Source organism: Etheostoma spectabile, unplaced genomic scaffold (genome assembly GCF_008692095.1).
Source record: "Etheostoma spectabile isolate EspeVRDwgs_2016 unplaced genomic scaffold, UIUC_Espe_1.0 scaffold314, whole genome shotgun sequence".
Taxonomy (NCBI): domain Eukaryota; kingdom Metazoa; phylum Chordata; class Actinopteri; order Perciformes; family Percidae; genus Etheostoma; species Etheostoma spectabile.
In genome coordinates, this window is record NW_022605583.1 from 532881 (window position 1) to 544892 (window position 12012).

The 12012-nt window shown below is 40.9% G+C and overlaps 1 protein-coding gene across 1 annotated transcript; it reads right to left on the reverse strand.

Annotated features, from left to right (window-relative positions):
• Positions 1 to 2195: 2195 nt before the first annotated feature.
• On the reverse strand, positions 2196 to 12012 carry cpxm1a (carboxypeptidase X (M14 family), member 1a; the record flags this gene model as incomplete). Its single annotated transcript, XM_032511008.1, is given in 13 exon segments — positions 2196 to 2479; positions 2787 to 2889; positions 3009 to 3148; positions 4250 to 4544; positions 5653 to 5832; positions 6404 to 6600; positions 7745 to 7868; positions 8035 to 8123; positions 8559 to 8709; positions 9046 to 9130; positions 9311 to 9450; positions 10594 to 10703; positions 11637 to 12012. Coding segments are annotated over 13 exon segments (2202 nt in total), but the record flags the coding sequence as incomplete, so codon positions are not given.

Sequence of the window (12012 nt, forward strand, 5' to 3'; positions counted from 1 at the left end):
TTATGGTCCATACGGGGACTTGAACCAGTGACCCTCCGGTTCCCAACCCAACTCCCTAACGAGCTATTGTTCACACTTGGCGTCTTTTTTTAAGCTACCAGTGTCTGTTTTACATCATACTCCACAGGATTATCATGTAAATGTTCATGTTTACTAATCTATATCCACGATGTTTCACTTCTGGGATTGCTCCGGTGCTGCAGGAAATTCTACCGGATGTCTGTCTTTTTGGCTAGATGTCCGTTACCGTCATCTTTCTTTGTGTTGGCGTTCTAACCTCCAGTGGATTTCTGAAGACTATGGTTACCTGGTCCTCAGATCTCTGCAGGGTAAATCAGACAGTAGATAGAATATCTGTCCAATCTGAGGAATTGGTTACCTGGTCTCAGATCTTGCAGGGTAAATCCAGACAGCAGAGTAGACTATCTGTCCAATCTGAGGACTATGGTTACCTGGTCCTCAGATCTCTGCAGGGTAAATCCAGACAGCTAGCTAGACTATCTGTCCAATCTGGGACTATGGTTACCTGGTCTCAGATCTCTGCAGGGTAAATCCAGACAGCAGCTGACTATCTGTCCAATCTGAGGACTATGGTTACGGTCCTCAGATCTGCAGGGTAAATCCAGACAGCAGCTAGACTATCTGTCCAATCTGAGGACTAGGTTACCTGGTCCTCAGATCTCTGGGTAAATCCAGACAGCAGCTAGACTATTGTCCAATCTGAGGACTATGGTTACCTGGTCCTCAGATCTCTGCAGGGTAAATCCAGACAGCTAGCTAGACTATCTGTCCAATTGGGACTATGGTTACCTGGTCCTCAGATCTCTGCAGGGTAAATCCAGACAGCTAGCTAGACTATCTGTCCAATCGAGGACTATGGTTACCTGGTCCTCAGATCTCTGCAGGGTAAATCCAGACAGCTAGCTAGACTATCTGTCCAATCTGAGGACTATGGTTACCTGGTCCTCAGATCTCTGCAGGGTAAATCCAGACAGCTAGCTAGAACTACTGTCCAATCGGAGGACTATGGTTACCTGGTCCTCAGATCTCTGAGGGTAAATCCAGACAGCTAGCTAGATATCTGTCCAATGGCAGGACTATGGTTACTGGTCTCAGATCTCTGCAGGGTAAATCAGGACAGCTAGCTAGACTATCTGTCCAATCTGAGTTTTCTGTTGTACAACTAAAACAACTTTTGAACGTACACACGTTCCACCAAAACATGTTTCTTCCCGAGGCTATTTTGCAGAGGCACCGTTTAGTGTCGCCCAAGACGATTGGTTTAAAGAAATGCCAATAAACCAGAGCACGTTTTTCTCCCATCCAGAATGCTGTGTTACTTTGTTTTTGACACTCAAGCAATGGCCTTTTTACCCCCAAAAGACAAAAACACAAATTGTATGTCCATTGGCTTTGGGCAGTTAAACCAAAGCGTGATGTTCCCTGCCTATATTGTTTAATTGGAATGCTTTCAGTAAATTATGAACATGGAAAACTCTCCTGTATTTAACAAGGAAAATAAGAAACGCATTTTAGATTAAATAAAATAAAGTAATAAAATCATTTTTATCCATGCTAGATGCACACTAGAACATAGATAACACAAATAAGTAATATTTATTTAATATTTTTTGGTCCTGTTGGACTTTAGTCAAACAAAAACAGAAACATTGTCACATATCAGACCAGCTGACACTTAAATCTTCAACTCAGTCTTCAACAAACACACCAGCTTTATCATTCAACGATGCCTGTCTATAAATGTGAAGATGTCCATAGAGTTCCTCAACTTGTGTAACATTTTAGGTTACACACGTTGTGTCTTTGAACCCCTGCGTTGACTGTCTTGGTTTAATCTGCCTTACAGGGTCAGTACACCCAAATACATCGCTGTTGTTGTTATTGTTTTTTTATTGAATATTTTAAAGCTGTGATTGGCACATACAAATCTCAGAGGCAGATATTTCACCATATTAAATTGTCTGCATGTCTTGATATCACTGGGGCTATGCAGAGAAATATATTTTAGTAAATTGAGTGAACTGACCCTTTATTAGTGTCCTCTCTGATAGGAACATGTCATTATTCCCTATTTGTCTGTTTATAACTGAACTTTTTGAATCCATCCAGCGTATCTCTGGGGCTTCTTCAGTTCCTCGTCTCATCTCCTCTCATTCTCTCCTGGCCTGTTGCAGCCGCTGACTCTCCCTGCGCTGGTTGATGGTCCTGGTGCTGGCGCGAAGCTTGCGGAGCCTCAGTGCACGAAGACGCAGCTGAAGGTCCTGGGGGATCTTCCCTCCCTTGGCCCGGATCTCCTTCAGCCTCTGAATGGGCGTTTTGGTCAGGGTGAAGTCACAGATGGTGGGATGTGGCTCCATTCCAACATGGCAGTGACGCACCGACGGGAAGTAACCCTCAGCCCAAACCACCACCTTGTACTCCCCTGGGTTCAAGAGACGCCAGTAGTCTCCGTCAGTGGCTGAGGAAATAAAAACAAGGTGGAGACTAAAACAAAGATGGATTTTGTTATCTCTACAGCCCACATTTTTATCACATTTAAATAAGTCTTTTGTTATGCAGAAAAATGCAAGTTAATGACTTCCTACATTTCCCAAAATGCCTGTCAGGAAGCCCCCAACCGTGATGGACGGTGGTGGACAGACAGCCTAGTGCAGTGGTTCCCAACCTTTTCGACATCAATGTTCCAGACGTTTTCTGCATTACACCCTGGTCATTAGAAAGAAAAGCTAACTGATAACTATGAAACATGAAATGAAGTGTCTGACCTGATCGGATGTCGTGGTCGTGGTCCTCCACCTTGATTACAGCATCTGCTATCCCTTGTCTAGTCAGCTTGTCCCTGATCACACCCTTAATGCCTCTGTGAACCTAAAGAAGAAGAAATGCTACACTGTGAGGCCCCGCAGAGAAAATGAAGGCAGAAACCATTGCTGGATTTCAAAGCTTCTGCAGCTGAAGTTGTATTCCTTGTACAGCCACAGACTAACCTGCTCCATGTAAACCAGCAGAGACTCCTTGTTGTTCTCCCACTCGATGGGAAGCTCACTGACATGAGGGAACTTATCACAGGACAACTCCACCGTCACCTCAAAGCAGTTGGTGTGCATGTAACTAAAGTCATTCATACCTGCAGAAAAGACATACAAGTAAACATTGTACATAGGAAAGTCAGCCAGAAAAAGAAAAAAAAATACTTTTGTCTCTCGGTTCAGCCGTTTCCACTTCCACACACTAGCCCCCTTTTCCCCAGTCAGTGTCAGATTGTCAATGTTGCTTTGTGCCCTTGTGTTCCAGACACCTGAACCTTGAACCCTCTTGCCTGAAACCTGGAACCTGTTCCGGCCTCCCGCCCCATTCCTGTTTGGCTGTGGACTTCTATTTGGACTTGCTACGCCAGTATGTTTTTGTATCTTTACTTCACACTAAATTACTGAACTGTCACCTTAGATCAGCAGTGTAAGAAGTATTCAGATCCTTTACTTAAATAAAAAAAACTAGTACCACACTGTAAAAAAACAACAACTTTGTTACAAGTAAAAGTCCTGCATTGAAAATGTAACTTAAGTAAAAGTATGTCATCAGGAAACTATACTTAAAGTATTAAAAGTAAAAGTAAAAATCCTCACATTTTAGAAACTGGAAACGATCAAAACTGTTCCGTCTATCAACTAAGTGTTTAATTGTATAATAATTTCAGCTGGACTTGTAGGCCGTTACATTGTTGGGTATACTTTCATTTATAATAAAACATTGTATTTTATAAACTCCATGTGTTTTGTGTACGAAAATCTTAATTTGTAAAACAACTAAAGATGTTGGATTAATGAAGTGGAGTAAAAAGAACAATTCTCTCTAAAAAGTAGCCAAGTAGAAGTAGAAAGTGGCATGAAAAAAAAAAGACTCAAGTAAAGTACACGTACCTCAAATGTGTACTTAGGTACAGTACTTGAGTGAATGTACTTAGTTACATTACAGCACTGGCCTAGATTGTCTGCATTTAGGTCTCTTGTTGCCTTGTATTCACCTGCCTGATGGATATTTAAGAGTTTAACCACGTAATTTAAGGTACTTACAAGGCCTTTTTCTAAGCTTTCAAAAAAAATAAAGACAGAAGAGGTAAATGCGAGATTTGAGGGACACTCATTTAAACTAAGAAGTTTGTCCACAGATAGTAACATTTTTTTAAGTTACTACCTGATAGCTTTCAACATTCAAAGAGAGGACTCACTGCCGGGGACGGTGTGCCAGGCTCCGCCGTTGATGATGTTGTTGTGTACCTGGAAGTCCTCGTAGTGGCAGAGGCGGCGGTTGGGGTTGGACATCACCAGGTTAGTCGAGGCGTAGACGGAGGCCAGCCAGCGGAAGAAAGCGTTGTCCGCCGTGGGGGTGTCCTCCTGAGGGGCCCAGTCGCGGGTGCAGTCAAAGGGATAAGTAACCACCAGTTCTCCCCCGTGGAGGTTCGCACTGAGCACAAAGGGAATATCCTGCATCCAGCTGATGACGGCTCGGGTCTCTGGCGCAACCTGGGAGGGACGCACAATCTGCATTAGCTTTAAGTCATTTTTTAGAAACTGAATGATAAGGAAAGATTCTCATAAATTAACCCAGATAGTAACCTTAATTCTTCTTACATTCAGAAAAATTAACATTTGTTTCTTCAGCAAAGTTATACGTTTTGTTATTTTTGTTTGCTATTTATTTTTAAAGGTAAAAAAACATTATACAGTACAGGTTACTAAAAGACAAAACATAGGTTCATGGACATCTGAGCAAAACAATTTAATTGTAAATTTAGTTTTCTTTAAATGTGTTTAAAGTTAGGCTGTAATAGTAAAAGATGTGTTTAATACAGTTACATTCACTATAGTACTATGTGGACTTCATTGTGATGATTTTAGTTTTGGTTTCTCAGACTTCGTTTGTTACTCAAACAGCGCAGACAGTTTTTTACTTGTGTAGATTAGCTTTAAGTTTTTGTAGGTAGTGTTCTTTTCTTTGTCCGTTCAGTCATTGTAATACTCACTGCCTAAACTACCTTCTATGTATTTCCATTTATGTAGAATTGTAAAATATTTTCCAGGAAAGACCTACCGGTCAAACATAAACAGAAAAATAGTACTTTTAGAGTGAATATATCAAAATGTGGTGATCTTTTTACTGCATATCTGGAGACAGTTTCAACATGTGTTCTATTACCAAACATTAAGTGACAATGTTCAGACTTTAGCCAGCTCTCTTGGTTCTGGAATGGTTTGATCTGGGGCATGCAGGCCACTACAGTGGAAGCCTTATTTTCTTCTTTTTAAAACTGGCCACACACCAACCTTTCAAAACTGCTGTTCAGTGTTGCCTACATTAATGCGCCAACACATGGAACCCTTTTTTAAGTAGCAGATTTAGGTCCTTTAGTTATAGTGTGCTTGGTGAAGTTTTTTTTTGTTTTTGTTTTTACAGGAAATTTGAGTCTAGTTTCTTTACCAACATACATTGCTTTTTACCACAATGTCATAATAATATTACAATCAGATGGTGCAAAAGCAATGCATTTTTAAATCCATCACAAAGTGTCTCTAAATTCTTCAACTTGATCAGCAATGCCTATTGATTCTTACATTGTTTACATGTCCTTACCATGGCGTCTTCTTGAGTGTAGTACTCTGGGATAGGGATGTAATGGTTGGCGACTTTAGATGGATCTGCTGCCGTCTCTTGGGCATCCCACATGATGTTGTTCAGGTCTGGAAAGTTATGATTCAAGTCTATTCCTTCATAGCTGTGTCGTCCATCTGCCCAGCCGGCCAGCTCAGACCCCTGCAGGAGAGAAGTCCATCAGAAACAGGGACATTTAGACAGCAGACATTAACTATCACTGATGGTAAGGCTATAAAATGGGGACTTCAACTTCCATCTTTTTTTTTTTTTTACGGATCCCTTCTCTGTGCCTCTTCTATACAATTTAACTGCCTTTCCTTAAGTGATATTCAATTGGTTTACCGGATTAGAAGAATCCTACCCCATTTATTATTTTTCAACAGGATATACGTAAATAAAAGACGAAAATAACTGCTACAACAGTGTTTACAAATTGGCAACTCAACCATTTTTGTCACATCAGACATAGGCTACCTGAGATGTCTAACCATTAGAGTGGGAGTTAAGTGTGGAGGAAAGTCTTTCTCTCCTTCAAGCTAATCTGTGTATTAGTTTGAAATGCCAGGAAAATTATAACAATCATATTATCCACCAAACTCAACCTGCAGTCCAACAAGCGATGGACAGAAAATACAAAGGAAGCAGATATGCCCTCTCTCTTTAAACACATGCTCTGCAAACGACAAGAAAACGTGACTATCCTCTACAAAGTCATTTTTACTTCTCCCACCTTCTTATAAGCTTCTTCGTATCCATCAGGGTTCATGGAGGGCATGAGGTGGATTCGAGTCTCAGTCACCAGCCGCACAACGCGTTGGTTGCCCTTCTTGTATTCTCTGCACAAGTACTGCATGAGATTGAGGACGAGCTCTCGGCCAAGAGCCTCGTTCCCGTGCATCCCGGCCACGTAGCGAAACTCCGGCTCTCCTGCCAAGAGGGAAATTAAGACAGTTACTAGCCAAGCAGTAATTGTGAAGGAATGTGTCTGGGCCAACATCAACTTATAGTAACAGGTCATACTTGACATGAAGCAACTGAAATTTTAGATTTTATTCAATAGATCAAAGTTGAGGGCATATCAGGAACACATTCAATCTCCCAGATAAAACTTTCATCCTGTTTGTATTGTGTTAGGCAACTGTGTGTGACAGAACTTTAAAAGTAGTATATCAAGGGATAGTTGCATGAAACTCACTTCCGGTTGAGATTGCTACTGCGCACAATAAATCAAGCTTTAAAAACGAGTAAAGCAACATCTAAGGGCCCTAAGACTGTAACCATATTTTGTAATTATTTTTGTACTTTTTTGTGTATATTTATATGTATACAAAGATGCTTTAAGATTTAACTTTTCTGTATTCAGTGCTTATGTATTTTGTGTAATATTTATAAGATGTATTACTGTTTGTTGTAGTGTTTTATGTTTTGTGTGGACCCCAGAAAGAGTTGTTGTGCATGTTCTGCATCAGCTAATGGGGTCCAAATAAATCAAATCAAATAATCATTTATTGCTTGGCCAGACTTGATGGCAGACATTCCCAAAGCTGAAACTACCAAAGCCCAAACTCTGCACTTTAAACATCAGCACAAAAATAAAAAAGTACTCCTCTTTTTAGATTTGGCACCAGTGTTGATTTAACCAGGACACCATTGGAATTTAAATCAGCTGTCCTATTATTCCATCTTTGGGAGTGAAACAGTTTGCCTAAGAAGAACAAAAGAAAAGCTGAACACTAAATTCATTTAAACTTTTTTTGGCAACTGGGAGTGGCTACAAAATTCTGCATCTGAAGACAATATTGCGCAAAAAAATCTGTCTTGTTTGGTGGAGAGAGCGCTGGCTCTAATTTAAAATGAGTCTCAGTTTGTTTATACAAGAGAAGCCTTCTCTACACCCCAGCCTCCCTGTGTGTTGCTGCTGCTGCTAAAGTCTGTAAAAGGAGGAGGATGTTGAACGGGACCCTCTGCTGCTGAACTCTGGGTAACCTGAGAAACACGATAAACTCTGGCCTAGAAACGTCCCACTTTTAAGGTCTTAACTCATAGAAGAAGAGTTGAGAAAAGTTCTTACCTAGTTCATGTTTGCCGGGGTTATCTGAGATCTCCATGACGTACAGTTTTAGGCCCATGTAGCTTTTCCCGATGGTGTAGATGCGGGTGATGTTGGGACACTCCTCCGTCACAGACTTCATGAGCTTTAGGGTTAAGAAGACAAGTTGGACTAAAAGTCTTCAAAGGGTTAACTCTGAAATCTGCAAACTGTTAGGGGTCTGAGAAAAAACTCACTCGCATTAGCTTTACGGGAAACCAAAGTTACTCATCATGCATGCGTGTGGCCCTGCAGCCGTTCGTCGCATTCACCTTTCTCATCTCTTTGTAGTTGTGTTGTCTGAAGTCCAGAGCGTCTTTTGATCCTGGTTCTTGCTCTGAGGAGTAAATGTCTGTTGGATCTAAGAGGAAAGAACACATTTACTTCCTTTTTTTGACAGACAGACAGACAGACAGGCAGACAGACAGACCAGTCCAGTCCAGTGTTGTAGTCAAGTCACCAACTGTTGAATCAAGTCAAGTCTCAAGTCTTGAATCCCCAGTGTTGGAGCTGAGTCACCAAATAAGAGTCAGAGTTGAGTCACAAGTCCAAAGAATAGCGACTTAGGTCCTGGACTTGGACTTGAGTACTTCATCACTGCCTTTTACATCTAAAATTGTCAGAAACTTCATCCAACTTCCAAGTCTAATTTCGTGAATACTCGAGTCCGATTTAATAAATCCTTGAGTCCAAGTTGAGTCACGAGTCAGGAGAACGGCAATTCAAGTCTGAGTCCAGGACTTGAGTAGTCCATCTGGTTCAGTCACATGCTCTATAGCTTTACACGGCAGCTTACCATCGACACGGCAGCCGAGTATCTCAGCCCTGAGGCATATGGTGCCGTTGGAGTACCAGGTCTGAGGGTTGATGCGGATGAAACGGGCGACAGTAGGAACAGGAAGGAGTCCGAGCACTGGAGTCTCTGGATCCTGGTTTCCTTCAAATACCTGTACAATTCAATGCAACGTCACATAGGTTTGAACATTTCAGCATATCCCGCAGATGTGCCTCGTTTTTAAGTTAATATAAAATAAGAATTAGACATTCTTTGCGGTGGTTTGTCCACCACTTGGTTCCAGACTAAAATATTGCAACAACTTTTAAATGGATTGCCTTGAAATTTGGTTTACAGTTTGGTTGTTAGTTGACTGTTTTGTTCAGGGTACATATTTCACTTTGGCACAAACTCTTCAAAAATCTGTTTTCCATCAGTTCAAGGTCCACTGTCCACGGTAGCTACATTCCAGAATATCAGAGAATTTAAAAAAGAAAGGAGTTCTTACAGCTTCTTTTGTCCCATTCATGCAGGCTGTCCAGGTCACAGAGTCATTACTCAGCTGGACTTTGTAGGTGTGGACCCAGTCCCAACTGTAACAAAGACCAAGACGATAAGAAATAGATTTTTAATATGCAGACTTCAATGCAGTGAAAGAACATGCATGTACTATGACTTGTTTGACAAGTCTTTTTGGCGTGTGTTTTAGCAGCAGTTTTAAATTCCATTTTGGAACCAAACCTCTTCAGATTTGAATCCTGATACTACCTGACCTCCAGATGGAGTTCCGGCCCTGCAGGATGACTCCAGTGAACAGGGTGAGGTGGATGGCATCAACCTCCAGCCACTGGTGCTGGTCCTTATGCTCAGCACACCAGGCTCCGTCGTACAGGTCCCCATCCCCAATGCCAGACTAAAAAAACATTACAGTTTTTTTTATTTTTACAACTGAAGAATACGTTAAACTCTTGGCTCTGCCTTAATGTAAAGTATTGCATTACATTTTGTGTTGACTCTGACTGTAAAATAATTGCTTTCATACTGCAGAACATGAAGGGGGTGGCAGGGATGTGGAATAGCACCGCTGGCTCTGAGTTTTACTGATTCAGTTATTGAATTTCCATGAAACTCAAAAAGAGCGCTTTCAACTGAAAATCCAGTCTCTAGTTTTATTATAGTGTTAATAATACTTGCCAATTAAAGCAGAGGGAAAAAGGGATGGAGATTGCGGGACATTTATAGTCCATTAGTTTAAGAAATATGAGGTGAATGTGTAAGGACATACTATTTAGTGATGTTCATTTGTGCATCTTTATAATCCAAAACATAATATAGGAACCACTTATACTCTTACAGAGATGAAGACTCAGGAATTTGGTTGATCCACTGATTTTTCCTCTAGCGCCACTATCAGGTCAAAAGTTTATTAAGTCCTTAAATACTTTGGTTTATGACCAAACACAGATCTGTTTACATGCCCATCAGCCTTATCTTTACTTTGTGTTCTAATTAGCAAATGTTAGCACACCAAACATCACCATGTTAACATTGTCATTGTGAGCATGTTTGCATGCTGACGTTAGGATTTAGCTCAAAGCATCATTGTGCCTGAGTACAGCCCCATGCTCGCATGGCTGGAGTTTCTATTATTCACGCAAAAATGTGATAATTAAAACTCAAATCTGCAGATTTGGTTATTTTCTTTGTCACATGTGATAGTACAATGTCTTTGGGTTTTGAAATGTTTTTTGGACAGAAGTGCAATTTCAAAAATATTACTTTGGGATTTGGGAACTTTTTCAATTTAATATTGTTGACCATGATTGATTGACAAGTATTTGTCAAATAATGGAAATAATCCTTAGTTACAGCTGTGGTATAACGGTATTCATGGCTTTTTGATCATCCTTTAGACCTCAGAAAGAACTTTCCAAAAAACAAAATGTCACTCCACAGCCTCAGTACGTGAAGTGAGTTCTTGTTTCCTGCTCATCTGCTTCTTCTATTTCTTCTTGTGAGAAGCTCAGTGTACTTTTCATTTGAGATTTAGACCCACCTGGATATTCAGCCTGCCCCTGTGGGGACCCAGACCCGTCCGCTGGTAGGAAGAGGCCTGAATCTGGCTGTCATCAACCCGCAGGGACTCCAGGCCGAGAGGAGGACAGTCTGGAAGGAAAAGGAGATCAAATTTCCTGCAGGTTTGTGTCTGGAGATGCAAATCTTAAAAGAAACAGCTTTGGGATAGAATGCTCGGGGTTAAAAAACTCTCCCTCTTGTTCCAGAGTAAGCAAACACATGGCTGATGTAATTAGTGGTCCCAGCGGTTATTGGAATATCTCATATCATACCACGTCAGTTCAGTGGAAGTTTGGAGGCCCTCTGCACAGGAAACTGCAGATAAGTGAATCCTTGGAGGGTTTGAATGTAACTTGAGACAAAGTTGAGGGGCAAGAGAGAGTAAAGTTTAACGTCCAGCAGCTCTACAGCTGCAGAGTATTTCATGGCTTTGGGAACAAGCAATAACAGAACCAGAAACCAGAGCTGTTAGGAGCTCAATCAGTCAGTTTGGCACTGTTTTCTGACAAGTTATGCAGCCTGTTCCATCTCAAATCAAACACAAACCACATTTTTATTGAAATGTGCAAACAGTTACAAAGATATATAAGGTAATATTTGATTTCACTTATTTACAGACCTTTTTTTATCAGCTAATCCTCTACACAGCTTTAACAAGTAGTCAATTAGTTGCAAAATATTTACTGGTTCCAACAACTCATCAATCATTCAAGAAAGCTATTTAAAAAAAAAAAGAGTAACCCAGAGCTATGTAACATGACTCTGGGTTACTCTGGAGCATTAGAGTAACAATATTATGTAAAGTAATGCTTATTTTCACTTATTTCAATACCTGTTTTCAGTGAACCCTCTACATTTATAACATGCTGTTACCTGATTTATTGTTTTACAGGTTTATAAAAGCTGAGCAGATGTAAATCAGGAGCAAAGGATCTCTGAAAGTCATCTTTAATGAATGGCACTTAATTCCCTGGTATCTCATACCTTCACTCTAAAATTAAAACTGAAAGATTGTTGTCTTACCCAGTTCTGTTTTCTTATCTTCTTTCTTGCTGTCATCTGTTTCTTCTTCGCTGTCTTGGCTGATGTTTTTGGTGTCCAGCTGTTTGACTCTGCCAGCGGGGGTGGATAACGTTCTCTGTGCTGCTGTTGGAGTCGGTCGGTCGCTGCTGGGATCCTGCGGCTGCACAGTGACAGACTCAGCCGTAGTAGTGGAGTTGTTGTTGAATAATGAATTAATCTCAGTTGTTGTATTGTCTGTCAGCGCTGTGTCTAAAAATCCTCCCAGAAAAATCACTGCAGCCAACGTGCACAATGACCTTTCCATCGTCCTCTTTGTTTGCTGCTGCAGAGTGAAGGGGAAAATAACATTCCAGGCCACTTTATGTGGAGATGACAG